The 26843-nt window shown below is 42.8% G+C and overlaps 1 protein-coding gene across 1 annotated transcript in view; it reads right to left on the reverse strand.

Annotated features, from left to right (window-relative positions):
• Positions 1-1912: 1912 nt before the first annotated feature.
• The window catches only part of LOC310749355 (unconventional myosin-IXa-like), a 141481-nt gene continuing 116550 nt past the window's right edge, over positions 1913-26843 (reverse strand). Inside the window, 17 exon segments of the mRNA XM_083586090.1 lie at positions 1913-5245; positions 6497-6639; positions 6972-7174; positions 10690-10743; positions 11923-12046; positions 13312-13443; positions 13977-14082; positions 15581-15709; positions 16399-16591; positions 19587-19648; positions 20216-20327; positions 21749-21796; positions 23857-24045; positions 24779-24895; positions 26318-26428; positions 26430-26495; positions 26497-26528. Of these exon segments, the coding sequence (XP_083442216.1) occupies positions 4761-5245; positions 6497-6639; positions 6972-7174; positions 10690-10743; positions 11923-12046; positions 13312-13443; positions 13977-14082; positions 15581-15709; positions 16399-16591; positions 19587-19648; positions 20216-20327; positions 21749-21796; positions 23857-24045; positions 24779-24895; positions 26318-26428; positions 26430-26495; positions 26497-26528 (2306 nt within the window). The 3' untranslated portion in view covers positions 1913-4760.

A 26843-nucleotide genomic window follows, 5' to 3' on the forward strand; every position in this document is an offset into this window, starting at 1 on the left:
TAAATAGATTAAAAGGGGGGTGAAAAGGTGGGGGGTGTCTGGGGAAAAAAGATTTGCACAATTCAACCCCCCATTGAACCCAATATGTTCTGACTATACATACGGTAATTTTGGCTTTGGGTACAATTTCCAGAATGTAACCCCCTGCAAGTTGTGCACTTACTGTACCAGTTTCTTTTCTCTCTTGATTCCATCTGCTTTATTTCAGTCAGTCTGCTAACAGTTTTAGGAACCTGGCTTGTTCCAAATCTACCAACCATAGTTTTCCCAGGGATCTGGTTTGTCAAGTCACAAGGGTCATAACATTACCCTCCTGCAATAGGGCTCATTGCGGCAGTAATGCACAAAATAGATATAATGTTATTAAATCAAATATATAGGTTAATTAATAGTCGTATGGTATACAATATTATGTACAATAAACCGTTACTGTATGTATTATGTAAAATTTATAGGTATTAAAATATATAAGGATATTCACGGGGTAAATATTTAATGCATAATTAAACATATATGTATTATGTCTTATATATGTTGTTGTTGTTTAGTCGTTTAGTCGTGTCCGACTCTTCATGACCCCATGGACCATAGCACGCCAGGCACTCCTGTCTTCCACTGCCTCCCGCAGTTTGGTCAAACTCATGCTGGTAGCTTTGAGAACACTGTCCCACCATCTCATCCTCTGTCGTCCCCTTCTCCTTGTGCCCTCCATCTTTCCCAACATCAGGGTCTTTTTCAGGGAGTCTTCTCTTCTCATGAAGAGAATATATAGGATAATGTATATATAATTTATCATGGTGTAAATGAGTTAATACATAGTAGTATTTAGATCATCACTCCATACTAGTGCATGAGGCAAAAAAGCCGCTCTAGTCGGCTGTGGGGAGACAAAAGATAGTTTAATGAAAATGCTAGTTTTGGGGGCTGGCGATGAGGGGTTGCTGCCTTCTCTTTTGATGTCCTAGGAGGATGTGCCTCATTTCTGGCTTACAAGGCCAGTGCTTTAGGTTAATTTAAGCCACTAAGGCTAGTTATCATTTGAGGAGTTTATATTATAGCAGTTATGAGAAGAAAAATTATAAAATAAAGTGCTGTGGCTAATTGGTCAATAATAATAAATGGGTATTCTACAGGTTGGCCCCCAATTCATGTTAAAATGATAATATCCCAGACTAAAAGTCAAAATTGTATTTGGGATAGTGGATGATAGGAGAAGGTGTGTTGTCTTGATAGGTGTATTATTGGTATAATAAGTAGGATGAGGATAGAGAATAGAAGGGCTAGGTCACCACCTAGTTTATTAGGAATTGAACGAAGAATAGCTTAGGCAAAGAGAAAATATCACTCTGGTTTAATGTGTGCCGGGCTAACTAAGGGTTTGCAGGGGAGAATTTTTCTGGGTCTGCTAATAGATGTGGTGAGAAAGGTGTCAAGTGGAGAAGGCATAATAATATAATTAAAGCACCTAATAGATCTTTGTAAGAGTAGTAGGGGTGGAATGGAATTTTATCTATGTTAGAGTTGAAGCCTGTTGGATTATTTGAGCCTGTTTTGTGAAAAGTAGGTGGATTATGGAGGTACCTATAATGAGAAAGAAAAGTAGCACATTAGGGAAGGGGATCCCTGACCTCTCTTCCCATATGACAAGATTTCCTTAACACCCCCCCCACCCAGTGCGCTCTTCTGCCCCTAGTGATTAAAATGTACCCTTGCAGTCTGAAGTGGCATAGTCCCAGAACCACATACGGTAATTTATATGGCCTTGTTAAGACTTCCCTGAAAAACTTCTACTTCTAACTTAGGTTTCATGCTCTCAACATTCCCCTCACAGTCTCCCAAAGACACAAAAGCCTTTGTCTAGATGGTTGATTATGATCATCACTATGTACGGAAAAAAATCTGCCACTATCACTTTATTTTCCATTGTTTTCTTCTTTAATAAGCTAGAAGTTATTTGTTCATAAAGTTGTTTTTGTACAGCCATATAGTATCATATTTACAAAATATTACACAAATTGCACTTTGAATATGACGGCCTTGTTCCAGGAAAGAGAAACAAAAATAACATTAATTTAAAAAACTAAAGAAACCTCCAGACATGAAATTACAATGTGCCAGCTGACTGCGTAACTGCAAGCCAGCTGGTTCAGTGAGCAAAATAAAGCATTTTCCTTTATAGAATTCTTCTTTAAACATGTAAGATTTATAGAGTATGACACAGGACAATATATCCTTTTACAATACATAAGTCTTTTAAAATTTACACTCAGTATACTTATAAATTACTTTTAAAAAATCCATTAAAAATAACTATATGCAGCCAACGTCCTTTCTAGTGGTGAGTACATTCACTTAATACCATGAGTGGGGAGAAAAATCCAAGACCCTGTACTTACAGATTGCACAGGGTCAGGGAGTGCAGGTGGGGAGAGTAGACTGCTATCTTGGAAGACAGGTATCAGGCAAAAATATGGATGTGGAAATGAATGGAAATACTTTTTTTCTTCCTGTTGCCAGTATCAAAAACAAAACAAACAGTGCAACAACCAAAACTCTGGCTTGGACCCATCTGAATTATGTAATTGTATCTCCTTCTCCCCCAACAAGGCCAGTGCTGAAAGGAAGGCTTTGCACTGGAAGAAATGGGAATTAGTACCCTGGAGTGTATGCAGAGCCTAGCACTTCCCAGCAGAGCAACTAGTCAAAATGAGGGCCAGGAGACAAGTTTCCAAAGGATCTTTGTGCACTTGCTGAGTGTGGCTCAAACAGAAACAAGCATCTAATGTGTGTGGGGGAAATGCAATGACTATCATGCAGTTCGGGACCAATAGCAGGATTTTTTTGGGGGGGGGGAGAGGAGTGCAGCTTATTAGTCTGCAACATACTAGCATTTAGGGAGGTGGGTGCAGAGAGTAGGGTAACCCTTTCTGGCTGTGGGTGTCCTACATTGCTTTATTCCTTTTCCTCTCTTTCTTAAAGGGTAATCTGAAGCAGGAAGAGCACAGCTGAGGATTCCTATGTCAGAGGCCAGACAAAGTCTGACTAACAGGGCAAGTGCAAAATAGTAAAGTGGCAGTAGATATCGAGTGGGATGAAGTTTGTCCAGCTGGTTTGTGCCACGAGACCCACACAAATGGAGCTGCAATTTTCAATTGCCCCCCCTTTTTTTGTAATTGGAGGCCCCGGCCTGAATTTGGAAGGGGCTGCTTGCATGTTTGGTTTTAAACCACCAACTCATCACTGATTCTTAGCCAGTCAGACCACTCAGACTGGAAATGAGGCGTAGGACCTGCATACAATCACTAACAAAAGCTGGTAACTAAAGGTTATCAGATTTCCTGCTCTCATGTATACAATCACAGTACACTGCCCCTGTTGGTAGTTTTTTATATTAAAATGTTTTTTTAAATTACAGCTATATTTGCATGGGTGGTACAAAGCAGCTGGGCAAACCTTATCCATCTGAATATTTTCTGCTATCCTCAGTGATGCTCTGAAAAAATGGGACTCCCCAAAGGTCCACTTTAAAAGATACATACATTACTGCTAAAGTCAAGAACTGGAGCAAATTTTCCCACACACATTCACAGCTATTTCATCACAAAGACAAACTCCTGAAAGCTCCAAATGCAAGGTACTGGTAGGAATTACCTCATGACATAAGGATGCAAAAAACGACTACCTTCTGTTGTTTCACACTGTCAAGACCTCAGATCTAATTCTAGCTTCCCCCACCCACCCATTTACCTTCCTGGCTTAAATGTCCCACATTAAAGGGAAAAAAGTTAAGTCCCACATTGTGGGGGGAAAGTTAAAAAACAAAACATATTTACATTGAACTTCAGTAACCATAATACTATCAAAGAGCTTCAAGTAGTCTCTGATTTTGTTTTGACTTTGCTTAATACTGATGTTCAGCAAAAAAGTGATGTTAAATCACATTTTAAACAGACTGATTGTGACAGCAGCCCTCCTTACTGCTTCTTCACCCATCTGCATTTTGCTTGAGTAAAGTGATTGTGGGAGCGAATTTTTTCCTGCCCGTCAGTCTGTTTGTGGAGCTTTTTGCTCATCTAGCAGCAGAGTGTGTCCAGGGCATAGCCAGAAAAACAAAGGGTTCTATCTCCTAATATTTATGCTGCCTATCCTGTACCCTGAAAACAGAACACCTGTTGTGGTTATGGCTACTGAACATTCGGCACAAATATTTGGCATTGACCTACCTGGAACCAAACTGGCATTTGTTATTCTGACCTTTTTTTTAAAGTCAAAAAGCTCTCTTTTCCACAACAGGTATGCACCTGACGGTTGTCTGAGAAGTGCTTGGGTGGAAATGAACATTTTTAAATATCTGACAACACAATGAAGCAAATAAGGAATAGCTTCGAACAAGAGCTTGGTCTCCTTTATGCTGCGGGTCCGTCTAAGAGGGCCCTTGCTTACGAATCCCAGTGCAAAAACCCAGTCCCTAAAGTTGGCTGCTTTGATAGCTGGGATCAAGAATAGGTCCCTGAATTCCAATTGTCTTCTGGTGTTCTTGGCTGCTTGCACATTCCCTTGCCCATCACAGACAGAACTGGGGACTGACAGAATATGCGGATACAGCTCACCGGCCCTTCCTTCCTTCAGGTTTACTGAGGGAACACACTGAGTCCCAACACACTGAGTTCCAGAACGCCGGTGGCAGCAGACGGTGTTGAAGAAGCAGCAAGATGTCACGGATGAGATGTTACCATTTTGCTGCGATCAGCTGGTGCGGCTCATACCATAAATTCATTGTTTCCAAGTAGCACCAGCTGCTGGGCATTGTTGTAATTGGCAGCATCTGGCTGTCTCTTCTGGACTGGCCCGGCAGTTGCCTCTGGGAGGTCTTTGGCTTTTGGTGGGGAGTTCTTCACATTCTTCAGCTTCTGCTTGCCCTTCTCGGGATTGAAAGTCCCTCTAGTGGTGAACTGCGGCTTGTCATCCAAACCTCTGAGGTGCCCTGGCGCTTGTTCGAGTGCTGAGGCATCCCCAGAGGGAGCTGCCCGGTAGAAAGGCGATTTGGAGTATATCTGGAATCGCTTCCTAGTTACATGAGGTAAGCAGGAGGAGGAAGAGGAAGGGGAGGGTGACAGAGATGGAGCAGACACAGAGGAGTCTACCGACTCCACAGATTCTTGCTGCTTCTTCAGATGCCTTCGAGGCCTGGTAGTGATGGTATCTGCCTTGATGGGTCTGGCGAAGCCAAGTGCTAAATTTCTATCTGGCAGAAAAGAGATACAAGAGAAGTGTAAGAAGTGTTGGCATTATCCCAAAATGCACATATCTTACTGAGTTGTATGGAAAACAGAATACAATCAGGGAAAACCACTCATGGGAAGGCACATCCAAAACAAAAAGACAGCTGCACATGTTGGTAGGATTCCCAACTTGTTTGTAAAACTATCTTGGGAATTTTTTACTTACATTCCTTAATAAATACTACTTGGAACAAACTGCTACATAACGGAACTGTAGCTAAGCCTTCCTTTTTTTGTGGTGAGCACATATTCCCTGCTTCCAAACCCAACTGTTCCCAGGGTCTGGTGCATGTAAAACATTGTGCTCCCTACTCATTGATTTCTCCAACTGGTGAACCCTTCTGTTCTTCCCTTAGAAGAACTTATTTGCTCCATCAACTACCATGACAATCAGCCGATTGCAGAGGGGAGCATTCTTGCCTCTCATGGACCATGGCGAAGGGAACCCAGTCTATCAATAGTTCTCTTGCTTGCATTTGGTTCTCTTCTGCTATTTAACCCAATGGGACAAATCACCTCTGGGAGAGCTGCACAGAGCAGGTTGTGTGCAAACTACAGAGGTAAAGTGGTACCTTGGGTTAAGTACTTAATTCGTTCCTGAAATTCGTTAACCTGAAACTGTTCTTAACCTGAAGCACCACTTTAGCTAATGGGGCCTCCTACTGCTGCCATGCCGCCGGAGCCCGATTTCTGTTCTTATCCTGAAGCAAAGTTCTTAACCTGAAGCACTATTTCTGGGTTAGCGGAGTGTGTAACTTGTAGCATATGTAACCTGAAGCGTATGTAACCCAAGGTACCACTGTATTTGGAAAGGCTGGAGTTGGTTATTCTCCATTATATTACTTTGGGAAGACCTTTAGGATCATCACCATTATTAGAATGCAGAATTGACTAGGGGGTATTTCTTTCTCCGATACAGTCAACTTTTGCAGGAGCTGGCTACCCACACTTTTGTCTGCAGCCATGAGGTGTAGAACTTTGCTTTAACACAAAAGTTGTAATACTCAGGTTTCTGAGGGATTCTTGAATTCATCACACGGGAGGCAATGAATGCCATTTTCTCCAAGTAACATCAAAACTGATTTATATTTCAAACTTTACATATGGTAAAACAGACACATCAATTATAATGCATAAGCAAAGACAGACACCCAAAGATAGTTAATCCCATCTTGTGCATATGGACGAATTAACTATGAACAGTGTTTATTCACCTGCTCTGTCCAAAGTGTCTCCTTCATAACCAACGTTCAGGTTTTCAGAGCTGTGGGCCGTGCCAATGGAGGCCTCAGATTCCAGAGTTTCATCATCAGAGGCTCTTGGGTCTAGTACCAGCATCTCAACAGTTAAGTTTTCCCTGAGGAAACAAATGAAAAACATTTGGACTAAAGGGAAGAAGAGAAACCAGCAGCGTGAGCAGGGAGTCTGGAAGTACTGGAGTATTTAGGTCACTAGAAAACACAACATTATCAGGAAGAAACATTCTTGAGCAGACGAAACCAAACAATTTTAACTAAAGATACATTGTAAGATATTTACAGCTGGGATGGTTCTAGAAAGCATTTGGTTATCACAAACCTGCTCCCAATCTGAATGTGCAACCCAGCTCCTATGTGAGGCTTTCATTTCTTGAACCGTGGCAACCTTGACCACCCTCCTTGCTCCTCAGTTCCACTCATCCAGACTTACTTTTCTTTCTGAAGGTTTTCAATCTGTTCCGTCAAAACCCTCTCTTCTTCCTGCATGGCAACTTTCTGCTGCTCAGAGACCTCCGCCTCCATGGCCTCTTCGCCACTCAGGACCTCTTCAGAAGCATCAGAGGCAGATGGCAACCGGAGAGGAGCTGGAGATGAAGGGCTTGGGTAGGCCCCACGATGTAGCCGACCTTTACCCTGCAGGCACAGTAGCGCTAATGAGGAGCACGGCCTTTTAAGCCCACTCTGAAAATTACTGACACCCCTGATACATGTATGCAATATAATGAGCAAACAAACAATACCTGTTTGTGACTGGCAGAGAAAGACAAAACAGGAAGCAAATACACACTTAAGGACACACAAATTATTTCAGAGGTTCTTAAAAAAAAACAAAAAACATTTCAACTATAGATGATGAGCAGAATTTTGGCAGATATCGGAAGTCACTCCTTTATTCTACAGATGTAGTTTACAACAAAGGTGCCTCAGTCTGTTGGCCAAAGCATCTGTGCAAGAAGAGAATATCTGGATTTCTACATACTGTATTACTATACTATATAGTATATTATTATGCTATACTATATAAAATCTTCCCACACAATATTGTAAGAAACCTTTGTATTTTTCTAAGTGGAAAGTCTGAGAACACGAGATAAATCCACCTCTAGTTGATTATCCTCCATTTTGCACTGTGTAGTGAAATCCCATGACTAACAAGTGCATGAGGGTAGCTATTCCTGAACACAGTGCCATGAAATATTCAAATTCTGATCAGGCAGTTCCAGACTGTCCTAAGGAACTGGATCCTACAGGATCACACCCGTCTCAATTTATACAATTTCCTTTAGTGCTGTCTTTTTTCTTCTTCTTAAATAAGCTTGCTCTAGAGAAGCAATCCTGGACCTCTGAAAGGGTGGAGCCGACGTTCTTATAACAGGAAAGAATTCCCTTTTCCCTCTTAGGCGGACACTGTGTGCCATAGTCCCAGATAAATAGAAAATATCCCAAGGTTGCCTCTGTGCAAGAAGAGCCAATGAAGCGCTGAAAGCAAATTTGATACAATTTGCTTTCTTAAAAGTCAAGGCTTTGAACTGAACACTTGCAAGATTGCATTTAATTCTAGAAGAAAAACTGCAAAAGTGAGAATGGAGAGTGAAAGATCTTTTTCTATACACCATTGAGAATCTGCATAGAAAAACAAAAACAACTTTTGATGGATCAGATGAAATGGTCCCATCTACTTCAGCATCCTGCCAGCTGGTTTTGGAAAGGGCATGAAGGCAATTGCACAGTACACCCACGTGCAGGTACAGAAAATGTCCAGTAATTGTTTTTCTTAGGGAAAAGCAGCTTCAAGTGAAAGAGCTCTTGTGAAAAGTGGTGGGGAGAAGGCATTGAATCCCTCTCTCAGACTGCCAGATCTGTACTCCAATCTGTACACGGCTTTTCTGCCTAAAGAATTGTAGATGTGCACTCTCAGAAAGATGTGCTTGAAATCCCAAATGAAAAGTTGTTTGGGAGCAGCGATTTGAGGCAGGGATGTGGCAGGTAGATGAAACACCACTCACTCCTCATCTCCACTGCTCCTCTGCTCAGAATTACCACCCCCAGAGCTCCACCTCCTCCAGAAAAGGCCCGTGTTAAATTTGTATGTGTGGGACAGGTTGTTCCACTCACAGTAATGTCTGAATGCTTATCTAAATTTAAATATATTTGATTCTCTAATGTGGTTATGCCCCACCGGTGTTGTAGTTGTTGTTGTTGAAAAAAATTAAACAGGACTATATTTAGTATATGGGACGCGGGTGGTGCTGTGGGTTAAACCACAGAGCCTAGGACTTGCCAATCAGAAGGTCGGTGGTTCAAATCCCCATGACGGGGTGAGCTCCCGTTGCTCGGTCCCTGCTCCTGCCAACCTAGCAGTCCGAAAGTATGTCAAAGTGCAAGTAGATAAATAGGTACCACTCCGGCGGGAAGGTAAATGGCGTTTCCGTGCGCTGCTCTGGTTCTCCAGAAGCGGCTTAGTCATGCTGGCCACATGACCCGGAAGCTGTACGCCGGCTCCCTCAGCCAATAAAGTGAGATGAATGCCACAACCCCAGAGTTGGCCACGACTGGACCTAATGGCCAGGGGTCCCTGTACCTTTACCTATATTTAGTATCCAATTGAATCCAATTATTTGAGCTGTATCTCAGTGATAGAACATGTGCTTTGTATGCCTAAGGGGTATCAACTTCTATCCCAGGCGTTTCAGTTAAATGCATCCTGAGTAACAGGTGTTGTGAAAGATCCCTGCCTAGGATCCTACAGAGCCACTGATGGTCAGAGCAAACAAACCAGTCAAGATGAACCAACACTGGCAGTACCCCACTTCTGATAAAGTGAAACACTTGGGAGAGCAGCAGTGAGTTCCTGGAGAAAATACTGAGCTAGACAGATCTGACTCCTCAGTGCAAGGCAATTTCCTATGTTCATTTATTTGCAAGGAAGATTCATAATTATCACTGGCATTTCTTCTAGCAAGAAGAGGGGGAAAGCAGACTCCTACATTGCTCCTCTCTGGCAGGGTAATGGACGATTTCTTGTTTTCTGGTCATGATGGTTCTTGTTAGGTTTAATTAAAGTTGGATGGGGAAATAGCTTTTCAGAAGGATGTATTTGAATTTGCCCTCTTCCAAGCAATTGTTGCTTAGGATCTTAACATGAAAAAAAGGACTGATCAAGCGGGCAAGACAAGGAAGAGAAAAATCACTTAGAAGAAATTAAAGGGTTAGTAGAGAAGGCAGAAAAGGAGAAAATAAAAATGTAAGGAAACCAGCTCAAGGGAATGGTAAGGTCACAAATCACAAACATAACTTTCCAAGTGAACTAGCTTTATTCTGATATACTTTTAGTTCAGGGACAAGCAATGTGGCGCCTTCCAGATGTTGCTGGACTAGTTTCCGTAATCCCTGACCACTGGTCCTGCTGTCTAGGGCTGATGGGAGGTGGAGTCCAACAACATTTTGAGGGCCATATGTTCCCCATCCCTGCTTTAGTTGTTTGGAACTGCCTGGAAGTCCAGCCTCAATCTGTGACTGGAAAGCTGTTCCATCAGCAGCAGAGACAGGCTGGTGTTTTACACTCCTCTAGAGACCACTTGCAGATCAGATGCTGGAAGAAAGCAGTGTACCGTATTTTTCGCTCTATAAGACGCACCAGACCACAAGACGCACCTAGTTTTTGGAGGAGGAAAACAAGAAAAAAATATTCTGAATCTCAGAAGCCAGAACAGCAAGAGGGATTGCTGCACAGTGAAAGCAGCAATCCCTCTTGCTGTTCTGGCTTCTGGGATAGCTGTGCAGCCTGCATTCACTCCATAAGATGCACACACATTTCCCCTTACTTTTTAGGAGGGAAAAAGTGAGTCTTATAGAGCAAAAAATACGGTACTTGGCTCACTGCAACCTCAGTCACTATTCAGAGTCCTTTCCTGCCACCCCTGTGGAAAACTGGCCTCATCTGTGCTTCCTGTTGGTACCTATTGTCTACCAGAAGAACCCAAGGACAGTTTAAGGGAGAACAAACGAGCACACACACACACACACACACACACACACACACACACACACAGAGTTATGAAGTGTGTTGGGGCATGGAGCATGCAGCAGCACTGAAATGAGTGGAGGGTTACAGCACAAGGTCAGTGCAATGCAATTCTGATACATACCGGGATCGAACTGCGGGTTATGCTCATAAATCTAACGGCAATTAGTACAGGTTTCTGGATTAGAGAGGACAGGAAAAGGAAAGGAGTAGGTTAGAGTGCACGTGCCATCACCCTTCTCAAAGAGGCGCTAGGCTTTCAAACGGAAGCCAGGTCTCAGCTGCAACTGTGAGAAAGCATAAGTATACCACAAGCCACTGTGTGCTGCATAAAAGAGGTGGATTAGCGCTGATTGTGTGTTCTCAATACAGCATGCTGAGAGGACTCAGAGTGCCCATGCTTGCTTCCAGCAGTGTAACTGGGTCACCTGCCACATGACTAGCCAAGCCCTATTATATAAGCAGATAATGTGACACATTACAAAGCCTGCCATGTGTTCATCTCCAAACAGAGGAAAACACAGGCCATTTCAGCGCCGGAGACTGCCATTCAACTCAGCAGCCCAGCTAACAGTGTGCAAGCTTTTCATATTTCAGAAAGGCAGCGAGGCAAGAGGAAGCAACCTGCTAAAAGGAGCTCAGCATGAGCTGGACTGAAATATGCATGGCAGCTTCACCACAGGTTCTCCCACTGGCACGTGCATGTGGGAGGGAAGCAAATGGAAGCCTGTTCTGTGTCAGATGAGAGTACTGTAGGATTAAGGAGAACCAGGTGCTAAGAAGGGTTGCTCACGGAGGAAGGCCAATTACACACAAGCTAAAGTGGCCCAAATTCACCAAGGCAACCATGAGAAGTAAAAATATCAGACCCCCACCAAGGAACTAATGGGTTGGTCTTTGTGGGATAATGCCAGAGACACACTGCTCCCACCTTCTCTGAGTTTTTGCTCTGTACACATCTGCAGCTCTGAAGACTCAATCCAGGATAAAGCCAAACTTTAGCTTATGTGCTAGACCCAGCTGTGTGTTAAAAGGTTTTGAGGATGTGTAAGGTTTGGAAAGACATGAAGAAGAGGAGATTGGGGAAGTGGGAAGAGGAGAGAGAGAGGGAGAGAGAGGGGGGGGAGAGAGACATGGATGTGTTCTCATCTCCAAGATACTGTATTAAACAAATCTGCTGTTAAACAAGTGTGGCACTGAAACACACATACAATCTATCACCTCCAAATTCTCGCTTGAAGAGGAAAGTTACACTAACAAATGTGGGCTGACTGGGGAACAAGAAGACCACGGGTCTTGGTATAAATTTCTTCCTGTTATGATGGTCAGCCAGGAATTCATCATTCCTTCTCCTTACCATAGACCTCCTGATCATCGAGAGCCGGCTCTTGGCCTTGTTCTCTGCGAACTCGAGGCTGCTGATGTCTTTAAGGCGAGCCCGATATTTGTCCATTTGCTCTACAACAATCAGCTCAATGCAGCTGAAAGAGAAAACGTGTTAAGATGGAAAACTGAGCTACATTTGACTTTAGGATGTATACAGAAGGAGATAGATCTGAAAATTTTCTTGTTCTGAACATTATGACTGAGAAACTGGAACCAAGTATATTCTGATGACTGCCATTTCAGGGATCTCTTTTCCACAGCAGTACTCCCTGCCTGCCACCAACATGACTGACAGGGCCAGTCTCACTATGGGTCATCTTTAGAGATTCCCCTGAAACATTCTCCACAATTTCACTGGGTATTGTATGCAGGTACTAAGGCTGCCCCCTCAAAAGCACCAACCCTGGAATTTCTGCAAGTGTGTGTGAGATTAGAAGCATTTCAGAAGAAGGGTGTTGATGCTTACTGCAATAGGGAGAGAAAAAAACATCACTTCCCACCCATCCCTTCTCTCCATTAGAGGTAAGAATGCAATTTTTCATCATCATGTACAATTAAATACACATAGAAGTCTCTTTGAGACTGCTGGCTGAACACAATAAATTGGGGTGGAGATAGAAAGTGTAAAATTGCTCCCCACTGCACATATTCAGTCTATTCAGGGGAAGGGTTTTTCACAAGTTTCCATTTTTACTAATAATTTATCACTAGCAAGATACACACCAGACTGAACATACATATAGAAATGGGGCCATAAAGATGGCCTGAAGCTGAGCAGGTAGGAAAGTGATGGGTCTCACTTTCTTTCACAGTTGATTTTGCCTCACCCTTCTTTCTCTGCTCCTTCTTCCTCTCGATCTGCACATCTGAGTTCTGTATTGCTATCACTCAGTTGCCTTTTCAGACAACAACTGTGTTAATTGCTATTCACCTCTACATGCCCACATTTAGCCTTGGATCTTTGTTCCCAGTCCCAGTACGGATAGCGGCTTTCATCTGTTTCCTTGGTGTGAGGTATGATTATTATTAGGCGTGCTCATCAGTCTAAGATTAGAACATGGTTGGTGTAATGGCTGATGGTGTCTCACAAGGCTATTCATGATTCCTTAAAACTGTAAAAAGCAACTATCTCCCTATGTCGTTCTCTGGAGAAAGAGGCACTGGGGGGTTTCCCTCCTATGTAAAAGGTTTATTCTTTCCCATCCACTATCTATTGTTTCCCACCCTCTCAGCTTTCAGAGGGTACCTCTCTTCCCACACAAACAAAGTAGCACAACAGAAAAAGGCTGGCAGGCTCACAGAGGTGTGGCACATTATAGAGAAGGCTTCAGAAACTACAATGCAGCATGTCTTTTTTTACCTGATTGTTTTAGAGACATCCTGAGCACTCCGAAGAGGGTCAGTAGTATCCGGACTGCGGAGAACGCATGGAGCAAACACAATTGCCAGGGCATTAGCTGACATCCGATTCGTCTCCTCCTCTAGGGCAATTCTAAACAGCACCAAAATATGACACCATCATTTTTTGTGAGAAGGCACAAAGTTGGACATTACAAAGTTTGAACACAGGTTAAAGAGATGGTATACAATGGTGCCAATTTCTATGGCCTTTTAGGCGCTGGCCACATTCAGCACTGCAAGTGTGTTAGAATAAGAATAATATAATATTTTTCCACTAACATGAGGGCCACAGGGTAAAGACTCAAATTCTAATGTTTTGCTTGAGAACTGAAGAACAGTGGCTAATTACCTAGAACAATCTGACTAGCTGCTGCTGTGTGTGCTTGGATTGTAGTGCTCATTGGGAGATCGTAATCAGTGTGATTTTAAGCAAGTTGACAACACACAGAACTTGATATCCAAGGCAGCTTTCTTGCCACACTGCATGGCTACTGTATACATGCACAAGTCTCTGAGCATGCAGTCTGCCACCACAAGGATGCTTACAGGAAGATAGGGGACATATATGTTACATGATGATATACACTGAGGGAAAGAGGAAAAAATCCTACTACCATTCATTACCTTACAAGGTGGAAGATCAGTCGCTCCAAGGTACTCAGATGAGTACCAGAAAGCTGGCTGATCACTGAATAGACCCCACGAATGGCCTCCTTTCTCTCATGCAAACCTGCAGAAAGCACATTTAATTCAATTCACTGGAACACACACTAGAATTCTTCAATAATACAAAGTCCTCTTCAAATTAAAATCTAAGATCCAATTGCTAGACATCCTATTCTCACACCCACCGGCTTCACTCTAGCCCTCCAAATGTCAGCAAACGTGTCTCAGAAGCTGCCTAATGCTCAGGTTTTGGTGAGCCTCCTAGGAGAGGAAGTGCTCTTGCAATCCAAATGTGGCACAGGGATAGCATTGCTAACAAGGGTGCTAGCGGGACTTAAAAACCAGCACTTGACTTGTGTCTGCAGTGCAAAGAACGAACCCATCTAGCATATAGTGGCCCATACATAGACCACCTCCCTGCTTCACTGGCCTATTTCCACTAGCCCAGGCGGGAGGAGCTCTGACTGAGTCTAGCTACAAAAGCTGTTGCTTGTGAAAGGGGTCAGGGCCCACCTTATCTTTGTGCCTGCAAAACCTGCTGCTCAGGATGTCTAGAGACTATTGGGGTGGGCAGTGGTTTTAGCCAGTGTACCGTGGCACCCTGGGGTGCCTTGAATGATGGTCAGGTGTACTGCAGGCAGCACAGGCCTCCGCCCCTCCTTTCTTCCCTCTTCCCTCAGATGCCCTCTCATGTCTCTGCCTCCCAAAGGCTACAAGCTCCCTAGGCAAATGGTGTCTCTAGGGCTGGCCAGGGGGTGCTGGTTGCCAAGAGCTGAGGTGGCCTTAGAGTAAGCAAGCAAGTGGGTGAGGACTCCTGAGGAGAGGGGAGAGGAATCTGAGGGAGCCCTCCACAAGGGAGGGTGTCTGAAAAGGGGTGAGGGGTTGATGGCTTCGCAGGTATAATTGTGCTCCTGAAACTCAGAGTGTTTCCCCATGGGGGTACCACAGAAATAATGTATTCTGTCAGAGGAGCCACAGACTCAAAAAGGTTGAATACCTCTGGGCTAGGGTATTGTTTAGGAGTTTGGGTTGGGGTCAGTATTCAGCTCTGAATATGCTTAATTATTGGTATGTTTTTGTATCTTAATTGTTAGTTATGTGGGGTTTGCTTAATTATACTTACTGTGATGTTTTCATTTATTGATTTTGACTGCTTTTTTGTAGTTATGTAACAACCACTCTGAGGATGGTTTAACTATGGAAAAGTGGCATACAGTGATAATGGTGACAGCGCCTGCTGTTATTTCTGCTTATCTTCAGCTTGAAGCTCCAGAAGAGCTAAAGGCAGCCCCATGTAAAATGTGTTGCTGTAGTTTAGTCCTAGTGGAATATACTACAACAACCTTGCAGACTTTTTGCACGGAAATATCCTTCTGGACAAAAAAGCAAGCTGTAAAAATGATCAATTGGGAGAGGAAATAATACTGTACAATCCAATTATGGGAAATGAAACTTTTTCGTTCAGTATTTTAAAAAGATGTTGAACTCCTCTAAGTAGAACTTCATTCTTTTTTGTGTGCAGGTTTTTAGCAGTTGTCATTCATAAGTACACATTTTCTTACCCATAGCTCGCAGAAATTCTTCATAAAATTCAAATGTCATGAGAGGGTTAGGTAAATCCCGCAGCCACTGTTTGAACACACTGGCAATGACATGGATGTTGTAGTCATCAAGATTCACACTCTCAATATCTAGTTAAAAGAGAAGGGAGGCAAGTAGATTGGAAGAAAAATGTTAAGAAGGAAATTATATTTTGCCTCTTAGTGATCAAGCCAACAGCTCAATGCTAACGTAACAGTTGAGGCAGACAAAAACCCTCTTCCTAAGATCAGGTTACAAAATCATATGGAGACAGCACAGAGGATGCTTTCAAGGATTTGCTTGTGGGGATGGGTCAGAAACTACTGAGTTCTTTGTCACCCTTATATACGATACAAAAAGTCAACTTCAAATATCACAGCCGACTATGATTTTAGAGTCCAAACCAATGTTTGAGCTTCCAATCTTGCAAACATGCAGAAAAGCATTGTCAAGACCTGCTTATCTGTTTTCATCTTCCTTATGTTCAGCACACCCAATTCTACAATCCACAAGCCCTTGGTGACGACACAATGCCATAGCTATAGTTTATCCATTCAAACAGCAAACAAAAGCTGGCACAAACTATGGTTTACTTCAAAGCACGTCCCCAGTTCTGTTCTGCTGGCTGATAGTCAAAAATTATTTGTCAATTCAACTATTATGCCAAAGTCTGGTCAAGCCTCCTTAACCATGATTAGGAGTGATGTACAAATTGAGCCTATAGCTCTAAAACAGTGTGGATCTGTGTTGCATGTCATCAGGAGGAAGAGAATTCCTCTTTTCTAGGAGCCCTCCTCACCTGTGTCCAGTCCCTGCCGCAACTCTTTGATCTTATTGGTTGATCCAGATTTCCGGTAAATGCCCTCTGTGTACAGTGCGTGCATTTCTATATAGCTGGTAAGCTTCTCAAACACTAATGGCACTGTTCGCTCTTCACTGGTCAGACGGGAGAGTTCAACCCCAAATTGCCGCGAGGAAAGCTCAGGATCGTACTAGAGGAATAGAGATGAGGTTATCAGTGTCTTTTAAGAGGCAACAAATCAATACTGCCCACAGTTCAGTGAACCTAGAATGCATTAGGATGGATCCTGGTAACAGGTTCAAGCATGAGAGAAGCACATAGCATTAGAAACAGCAATTGCAAAATTTTCAAACCTATGAGAGACAGTATTGAAAGACAGTTGTGGAGTTTTAAAACCTTTCTGATGAAATTCTTTTGTTGCTTTTACAGTTTGTATACAGATGGCTTTATTGTTTTTAGAGTTTGTTGAATTGATATTATTTTTAGAATTTGATATTTTTAGAAATTGTGTTTGTCAGTTTTATTATTATTTATGTATTTATTTATTAAATTTGTTGGTCACTTTTTCTTGCCAAGGCAATTCAAAGCGACTTACAACCAACCAACCCTAGAAAGAGACATTAAAACTGTGAGGGAACACATTAAAGCAGAGGTTTTCAACCTTTTTGAGTCCACGGCTCCTTTGACAAACTACATTATTTCTGTGGTACCCCCATAGGGAAACACTCTGAGTCTCAGGAGAAAACCATTGCATTAAAAACATCCCACCCACTTCTCAAAGCCCACAGATAGTCAAAGGCCAAAGAGCTGGTTATAAAGGATAGCTTTTTGCCTGGCACCTAGTTTTAGTCTGTTTTTATCTTGTGCACTACTTCATTGGCTTTATACGGTGAAGAAGTCTATAAATCTGCATAGTATGAATAAGAAAAAGAGACCGAGGAAAGACCTTTTCCTAGATAGATGTTGTTCTTGTTATACTCCTGGGTTCACACCACTGTGTTAGCAGCAGCACCACAGTCCCAGTTAACAGCAAAGGGAAAACTCAGAGCTAAAAGTGGAACCGCAGTCAAAAAAATGGCTCTGTAAAGAAGTCCCCATCCAAGGTTCCTCCTGACTCTGTCCTCCTCTCTAGGCTTTACTGCTTGGTTTGCTGAAGTGCAGGACTCCCATTCCACAAGCCTCAGCTTTGCAGGTGAATGCATAACAGTAGGAATTCTCAGTGCAGAGATAAATAAATCATCAGTAGCCTGAGAAATTCACATGACTAGGCTGTGACACAGCCAAAGAGGCTACTGGAAGACCTGGACATGCTTTTTTTATATATTGTACCATTTAACGACTCAGCAGCCAACAGTTAAGACCACACTTCCACCTAGACAAGAGCTTCTGACTGAGGGGAAAAGTGCAGGGCTTTAAAGCAAGCATGGATCATAAGTGCAAAGAGTTCCCAACCCAAGGAATGAATGAGAAAGGGGACACAACACCAGGATCTTCCAGCATTTGGTTATCTTTTTTCTCATTCAACATGACAATTAACACATTAAAAAGGAGTGATTTTCACTGGACAAGGCTCTCCATGCAGGAATGCACCTGAAGAAAATGGGTCAAACAGTGGGTTGAGGTATTACAGACTCTTCTCCTTAGGATTACAGCCTGATCTAACTTTTGCTGTGACAGCCCTGTAAGCACTCTTTATTATGGCATAAGAATGGTCAGTCACTGCAAACTATGACTAAAAAACTACAGGGCTGCCACTGAAAGGGAGGAAAATAGGCAGCCCTCCTAAAATGAAGTGACCAGGAGATAAGAGAATGTCTGAGATCCACTAATATTTTCTAAATTCGGCATAACAATACATTCCTGAATTGAAGCACCATCCTGATATAAGAATACTGCTTTAGACTGAAATTGCCAGGAAGTATTAATCAAAAAGTTTCCAAATAACAAGGTAGGCCCCAAGGCCACAGAAGTCATGAGATTTGGCTGAATTCTTCAATAAACTTTTTCATTCACATTTCATGTTACATTTTCTGTAACCATTGAAAAACTTGAAACATTCTTAAAATGGAAAACCCTGATTCAAAGAAGATAAAATCTCAGTGATACCACAACAGTATAACAAAATCATCTCAAGCCAACTGTTCCAGCATTACTGTACTATTATTCTTTCTAAGCTTGCTTTTTCTGGATTCAAACATTTAATACACAAGATCCAAGCAGCAAACAACTTAGCCTCTAGTATGGGAAAACCTCACATTATCTAGATTTTACTTGGATGGAATACCCTCATTTCTTGTTTGCTAAATTTTTGACAGCAGGCCCAGCAAAACAGCTAGATTAGGATTTTATTTCTAATAAATAGTACAACCATCTTATTTATTTTCCAGTAATTTGTACCCTAACTGTGTATGACCTATCATCTACAGTTTATCAGAAATTGTGCAAATCTGGTTTATTCACAACACAGCACATGCACAATCCGGGGGATGGGGGGGTTGGATCGGGCAGACCAGGGACAACGTAAACCGAAACTGCTTCAAAGAAATACATCCAAATGTATTTCCAGGCTTCACAGTGAAAAGAAAAAGACTGCTAGTTACATACAGAAAGAGTTAGCCACCCTGGTCCACAAAAACATATACCCTGAGAATATCTCAAAGGATATCTCAAATATCACAGTTTTGCCCATGCTACGTCCTAATACATTACCCAAAGTCACATCAGCCACTGACTGAATGAACTAAACACAGAAAAATGAAAAGGAACAGTTTAGAGGTAGACCAGCAACTAAATTAATTATCCTTATTTGCATATTCATTACTCATTTATCTGGAAACTAGGAGTATAAAATAAGTGGGTGCTGTGGAACCAAATGGTCAATACTAAGGTACTTAAGTTATAGTAAGGGCCTTAGAAAATCAATATTGTTGTGGCAGTTGCAACACAGGTCCTACATTATCCATATACTGTGAGGAAGATATGAACAGCTTTCTCCATGTGGTAAGTGGGGCTGACAAAGAACCTATGCTGCAGAGTTGAAGACGAGAGCCTAGCAGAAGACTCACTTTGCCATAGAAATCTGGATTTTCCATACCTAAAACTGAGGTCCTTCACTATCCAATAATGCAAGTTATAGCAGGGAATATTGAAAAACCACTGCAAGCTGAAGATGAAAGAAACCTTACCTTTTTGGGGCACTTGGTTGTGGTCCTCAGGCAGCACTTTCTGTGGCAAGCATGCTTGCATACTGAAATCAGGAACACAACAATTAATACACTCGAATGCTGCTGTATCGTGGCTGACAGGAACACATTTAAAAAGGGGGAGTTGGTTGAGCACCCCATCACACCTGCTGATTCCCTCCAGCATTAGAACTTTGGAGCAAATGCAGGATTTAAAACCTGGAGGGCCTTCAGTACATGCAGCCTTCTGGTGTTCACTGTTGGCAACCGACTGTAGAGCTGACCTGTGCCCATCCTGAACTACTTTGTGTCATGGAAGGGGTAAGCAGAGGACAGTGGCAGGGTGGATTTTAGGAACTGGACACATAATTCTAATATCGGGAAATAGCATGGTATAAATATGGCTTGTTTGTACACAACAACTTGCTGCTGCTTTTTCTGACTGATTTCAAAGAGGGAAAACAGTGAAACCTTTCACGTGCAAATAGTCACTATTATATTCCATATGCTTTTTGGATCCAAGACAAATGTCTATTAAGAGGGGGAGGAGAACCTTTTTTTAAAAAGGAAGGAAAGAGTGCAGATGGGAAGAGAACATAGTAGATCAGTAAGAGTAAAGACTTCATGCTTACATTTACAAACAGAGGCCTTGTCCATGATCCATATCAGGGAGGAACAGAATTCACAGTAAGTGGGAATGCTGTACTGAGTGGCCTTAAAAATGTGACCATTATGTTCTTCTACCTACAAGAAAAATTCAGTTTGACATTCAGTGACAGCTGAAAACAGTTTTGAGTGTTTACCCTTCTGCTAAAAAGCTAAACTAAGCTATACCAAAGCATTTCAGACAGCTGCTATTTCACTGTTTGGGTGGAATGCTAAAAGCGCATTCTTGGCCCTGCTGGCTCCCTGAGATCCCAGAATGTATGTGATATGCCAAATAATTTAACATATAAAAATGTCCTACTTGATCAGACTCATAATCCATCCAACGCTGTGGCTGTTCCAGAAAGTTACAACCATTAGAAAGTTATCAGCAGAGTACTGGCAGAGAATCCTAGTCCCTGATGCTCAAAATCTCATAATTAAGACTTATGAGATTTTGATATTCTCCCACTGTCATATCTTAGTTCACAAGGGACTATGCAACTGGGGAGCCCCAATTTTCTTGTCATTAGTAATGATGCTGAGCAAGATCTGGGTTGTTGAACAGCGGGACAGTAGTCTAATGATTCAAATTATAAAGTGAACTAATTGCAGTCTGTAGTTCATTCTAAAAATAGCTGTTAGGGCAAGCAGATCTATAAATTCAACCACAGCCAAGTTAATGTGAAGAGTGTCACTCGGATAAGCACCAAAAGCAGAGTGAAGTAAATTGAACTATGAATCCCATTGTCCATAAAGGCAAGCCCCAATGTTCTACATATTTCAGTTAAGATTACCAATGTGTGTCCACACACACAGTTAGTACATTATCCCACAGAAGCCTTGGCCAACCTGGTACCCTCCAGATGTTATCGACTACAACTCCTAACACTTGGCACTGGAGGGCACCAAGTTGGTGAATGCTGTCTTATAGCCACTGTAAAATTAGCCAAAAAAACCCGTCCTTTGTGAAGATCTGTTCCTGATCTATAACTCTGGGTTGTTTCAATAGGCGGAACAACTTTTACAAAGCTGATTGCTTAATTTCTGAAATATATAAAAGTACTTTATTCCTTTATGACTACAAAAATGTAACTTTTTTGTTCAGGACCCATGGCCTGTTAAGTGATTCCTAGCTTCAGCTATGACTCATACAAAATTATCAGCCATTCTCTGACTGTTATATCCAAGTAGGATGACGTGCTTGCATTCCGACACTAAAAGCCAATAGGATTCAAGAGGCACACAAGCAAAATCTAATGAACTTGTGGACCAGTAGTTGTAGTGTTTTGAGTTCATTATGGGGGAATAGACCAGGGGTGAGAAACCTGGTGCCCTTCACACATATAACCCCCATCAGCCCCAGTCAGCAATGCCAATGGTCAAGGGTGATGTAAGTTGTAGTCTAGCAACATCAGGAGAGTCACAGGTTCCCTACTTCTGGAACAGACCTTCCTAAATACTTGGTGCAGAATAATGCATTTAAACTAAACAATAAAAGAAGGAAGTTTTCAACTTACAACATCTGCTTCCTTCTTCCTTCTCTTTTTTCTTTCTGTTTTGGTTACCTGAAACAGAAAGAGTTAAATCAGAAATTAACAGGTTCAGAATCTGTTCTCCCAGTCACCCCTACGGTTCAGTCTGCCTCCTCAAGTAACTTTCAATCCTTCACAAGCACATTTCAAGGGCCCAATTGATGTCAGGCGGACATTTGATATCTCCTATAATGCTTCTCCCCTGCCCAGTACATCCCTCTGTCATTTCACTTCCAACCTTCAGCACTCTAGCACTCCTAAGACACTGCTCAATTAGCTCTGGGGTGGTTGGATGGGTCTAGAACATAGCTGTCAAGTGTCCCTTATTTGAAGGGACAGTCCCTTATTCCAGCGCCATGTCCCGCTGCTGTCCCTTATTGATAGATGTCACTTAAATGTCCCTTAAATGATGTCCCTTAAATTTCAAAGGAAGCAGCTCCTCTCCCTCCCTCCCTGCCAGCCAGGGAGGAGGGAGGCTCCAACTGTGTTGCTTGGTTGTGTTGCTCACCCAATAAGAAGTCTAAGAATGACTGGGGGGTGGAGCTTGCATGCCTTGTGTGTGGCTAGTTAATGCAAGCTGAGGGGTTTTTTGAATGCTGGACGCCATTTTGTTGCACGTGCTGCTGCAAACTGCAGTGCAAAGCCAGGCCGGGGAGCCATCTTAAGTTGAGGCTGCATAGGCCTTGTGGTGCATGTGATTCAGATTCTATTCAGTTGAACCTCTGGTTACAATGTTGGTTGGACAGTGTTCTCGAAGCTACCCAGCATGAGTTTGACCAGACTGCAGGAGGACAGGAAGAATGGAGTGCCTGGAACAGGTGAGGCTGCAGGTCCCTTATTTTGGCTGCTGGTCCCTTATTTTCAAGGCTGCTGGTCCCTTATTTTCAAACCTGTAAGTTGACAGCTATGGTCTAGAATCCTGCTGCCATGGTGATACCAATGCCTTTAAAAAGATACCCAACAAAGGGACTAATAAATTAAAGAACAATCCTGCCCTGACTACTTTAGTACTAACATCTGCCCTCTGAATGTTTTTCCCTGCTTCCAGCTCTGTCCAAGAGACTTGGTTCTATTCTAGAACGGCAGCCATTTAAAAGATGTGAGCACATAGGTGTACAATTATGAGATTGTATTCAACTAAGCAGGGCCGGCCCAATACATTTTGGCACCTGAGGCAGACCCCCAAATGATGTCCCCCTCCCTGCCAGGGAAGAAGGGGTGAGGGAAGATCTACATCGGGATCTGTTGCCCCGGTAAATCCTGACACCTGAGGCAGTCACTTCACTTTGCCTCATGGGTGGGCCAGCCCTGAATAAATATCTGCATTAGGATCTGCTGCCCCTGTGGATCCTGCCTACTGAGACAGTTGCCTCACTTTACCCCATGGGGGGGCTGGCCCTGCAACTAAGTCCTATTCAAAGTAGACCCACTGAAATGAATGGACCTAAGTTAGTTGTGTTCATTAATTTCAATGGGCGTATTGTGTGTAGGACTAATGAAGGATACAGTCAATAGCTTGCAAAAATTATCTTCATCCATGTGCTTTTCTAGAGATGAGCAGTCCCCAAGCACAAAGGTTTTACCATGTAAAAGAGATGTCCATCTCCAGTAAAGCATTATGCTCTGCAACGGTGGAGTGTAGATTGTGTGGGTAAAGCTGCAGTCTTCTGGGGGTAATGTCGCTGCTCAATGGGGTGAGGTAGCACTGAGGTTGAGGGAGCTCTGGATTGGCAGCTGCTGCTCCCCAGGTATGCACACAGCGCCTTGTCTCCTCCCAGAGCTGTCACTCCACCTTCTCTCCTCACACTGACGCTTCATGATCTTAATTTTGTGTTGATTACTGCAAGCTAACCTTTTCAAATTGCATTTGTTATTTAACATACTAATTAGGGAGACTATGAGACATATTACAAACTGCAAGGAAAGTGGTTAGTGCCAGGACTTCAGCAACGAATGCCCTTTCTACAAAACAAAGCTTTAAGAGGCAGTAAGGTCACAAGAGGGAGGCTCTTAAGGTACAGAAAAAGAATGTGATCCTTATTCCAGTGCGATGTAAGAGTAATAATTTGGTAGGATGTGTCGGACCAGTTTACCTTTAAGGCAGTACAATTTGAAGGCATATACTCTGTCATATATTCGTCCAAAAACACCTTGAATGTATTGACCCACACCCGGACAGGCGATTCACGCCAGTCTCTCTGCTCAAGCCTCATTGTTTTTTCCAGAATTTGTTCAAAGAGGGCATGAAGGTCTTTGTACCGGATGCAGTTTCCATCACCCATCTATAAGTAACAAAGAAGTGAAAGTGGATTTAGTTCGATCTGCAACATTTCAAATTTATTTATTTTTATATTGCAATACAAAGCAAGTATCAGTTTAAATCAAAGCTCAACAACAGTAGAGCAACAGTGCAAACACAAATTATAAGTAATAAACTTAATTAGCTTTGTTTGTTCTTAATATTGTTATCACATAGATGAACAGAACATTGCAGCCACTTTGCTCCTCCCTCTAGTCCTGCTGCTGCCACACTGCTGTGAACTAAGACATGATTTGGCTAAGTGTTATGTCCAAAACTGGATTCATGGGTTTTCTTGCTCTAGACCAGGGGTTGTCAACCTGGTCCCTACCGCCCACTAGTGGGCGTTTCAGGATTCTAGATAGGCAGTAGGCAAGTAGGGGGTTCTATGGCACAAGCTGAATGCTTCTTCCATTGAGCACTGGTGGGCAGTAAGGAAACCTTGCCATCAAGAAAGATGCATTAGTGGGCAGTAGGTATAAAAAGGTTGACTACCCCTGCTCTAGACAAACCATGAGCTGTAGTCAACCTAGAGAAGATGTCAGATGTTAATTCACTTCCCCCTTTTAAGAGAGCTAATGTGTCACCCTGGTATGCAATAATAATGAGATATTTCAAGGATTCTGCAAAGTTTTGAAATTTGGTAGCAACCAAGAGCCTACAAGCTAAAGTTCTTCACTTCATAACATAGGAACATAACATAACCTGCAACTTACTGCCAAAGCTGATGAGTAGAAACTGAGGATATTTTGTCGGAATTCTTTCAAGGCTTTTTTAAAGACAACATCCACTAGAGTATCCTTTTGGCAGTCCTCACTATCAAGATCATTCATCTGTGAAACAACAGAATAAAGTTAAACCATATCATTAAATTTCAATAGCTAATGAGCAAAAGAACCTGAGAGGTGGAGGGAATGATAAGGTTAATTCCATCATGCTCTGGTGTGAGCTACCATATTTACATGAATTGAATGTGCCATCGAATCTAATACAGTAGTACCTTGGGTTAAGTACTTAATTCGTTCCGGAGGTTCGTTCTTAACCTGAAACTGTTCTTAACCTGAAGCACCACTTTAGCTAATGGGACCTCCTGCTGCTGCTGCGCTGCCGGAGCACGATGTCTGTTCTCATCCTGAAGCAAAGTTCTTAACCCGAGGTACTATTTCTGGGTTAGCGGAGTCTGTAACCTGAAGCGTATTTAACCTGAAGCGTATGTAACCTGAGGTACCACTGTACGCATCTGAATTTTCAAAACCTTTAAACAAAAAAATTATTTGCTGGCGAATGTAAATGCGCCATCAAGTCTAATGCGCACCCTAATTTTCGCGACGTAATTTGGCCAAAAAAGTGCGCATTACGTTTGAGTAAATATGGTAATTACAACTTGGGACATAGCTGAAATGGAGCTAAACTTGTTCTCACTAGGGGCAAGGAGTAGACTTAGCCCCATGCCAAACGTGGACTTTGAGAGCATTAAGACTTTGAGAGCTTTCTTGCATATAAAGTGAATGCCTGCACACCTCTGAAGATTCAGAAATGCACTTGGAGATGCTATTATGGGGTGCAGAGAGGTACCTGCCCGCCAGCCCCACAACACTGGTGGTCCCTGCCCCACTGACAAGAGCTCCTGCCACAATGCACAAGAAGTGTGTTTTCTGTACCATGAGGAAACAGAGGCACAGTGCACCTGCATCCTCACTGCAATATCAGAGTTCAAAAGGAACGAAATGGCGTTGCGCCGGGGGTTTAAATCATCCCAGCCACGCCCCGAGCCTCCTGATTGGGTGCTCGGTGCTGTGACGTGGCCAGGACACCTCACCGTGACGTGGGACGTAGTCCCGCCCATGCTGAGGTGGGAGGAAGTGTGCCCGGGAGGCCAGAGCGCAACATGCCCCCGCTGTGAGGCGGAAGCGACCTGTCACAGAATAGTAATATACCCACAATTAAAAGACCATCTTATAAGCAATTCTACTTATTTATAACTTAAGAGCTCTGCTTGATCCAGCTATCAGATCAATCTAGTCTAACTTCTTGTTCCCCATAAAGTCTAAACAGATGCTTCCATGAAAAGCACAAAACAGGGCTACAGGCAATAAGTGCATTCCACCCAGCTGTTGTGGCCTAATTGGAATTCAGTTGCCTTCATAATATCTATAATGGCTAATGGCCGTGCCAAAACTACCCTTTGTAATTTTTCTCTATAAAAGATATCAGATGCAGGACTCTTGGGCTGTCCATTTTTAAAGTTCAGTTACCTTTTTCAAGAGGAACTCATCCATGCTTTTCAAGTCACTGACGCTGGTTATGATCTGAAGGGCGTCATTCTGCCACTGTGCAGGTTCCATTGCCACATTGCTGATTTTCAGGGCTGCGCTTTCGCTTCACCTTGGGAGACGGCTCTTTGTTCTCCTTACATTCCCTTCGATAGATGCCCAGACAACTCAGGACTCCTTGGGGGAGTCAGTTCTAAAAGTGCAAAGCAATGCATGTCACATCAAGCAGCAGGGTGTTCCAGCTCAGACATCTATTGCAAGCATCAATGCTCCAGTTCAAAGGTTCTTTATGCCCCTGGAACCTTGACGTGTGCGCAAGGAGCTGCTGCATGCCTAAAGGATTCCCAACCCACTGCATTGTCAAGATTATTCTAGGAAATCTAAGGCAAATTATGGGCAAATACTGAATACAGCTGCCAAGAGCTAACTTTGTACAGTGTGCTTGCAGCCATTCGGAATGTTCCTCCTTACTACTTGGGAAGACAAGAGAGACAACTAGCTTACAGAG

The sequence above is a fragment of the Podarcis filfolensis genome, assembly GCF_964270895.1.
Source record: "Podarcis filfolensis genome assembly, chromosome: 14".
Taxonomy (NCBI): domain Eukaryota; kingdom Metazoa; phylum Chordata; class Lepidosauria; order Squamata; family Lacertidae; genus Podarcis; species Podarcis filfolensis.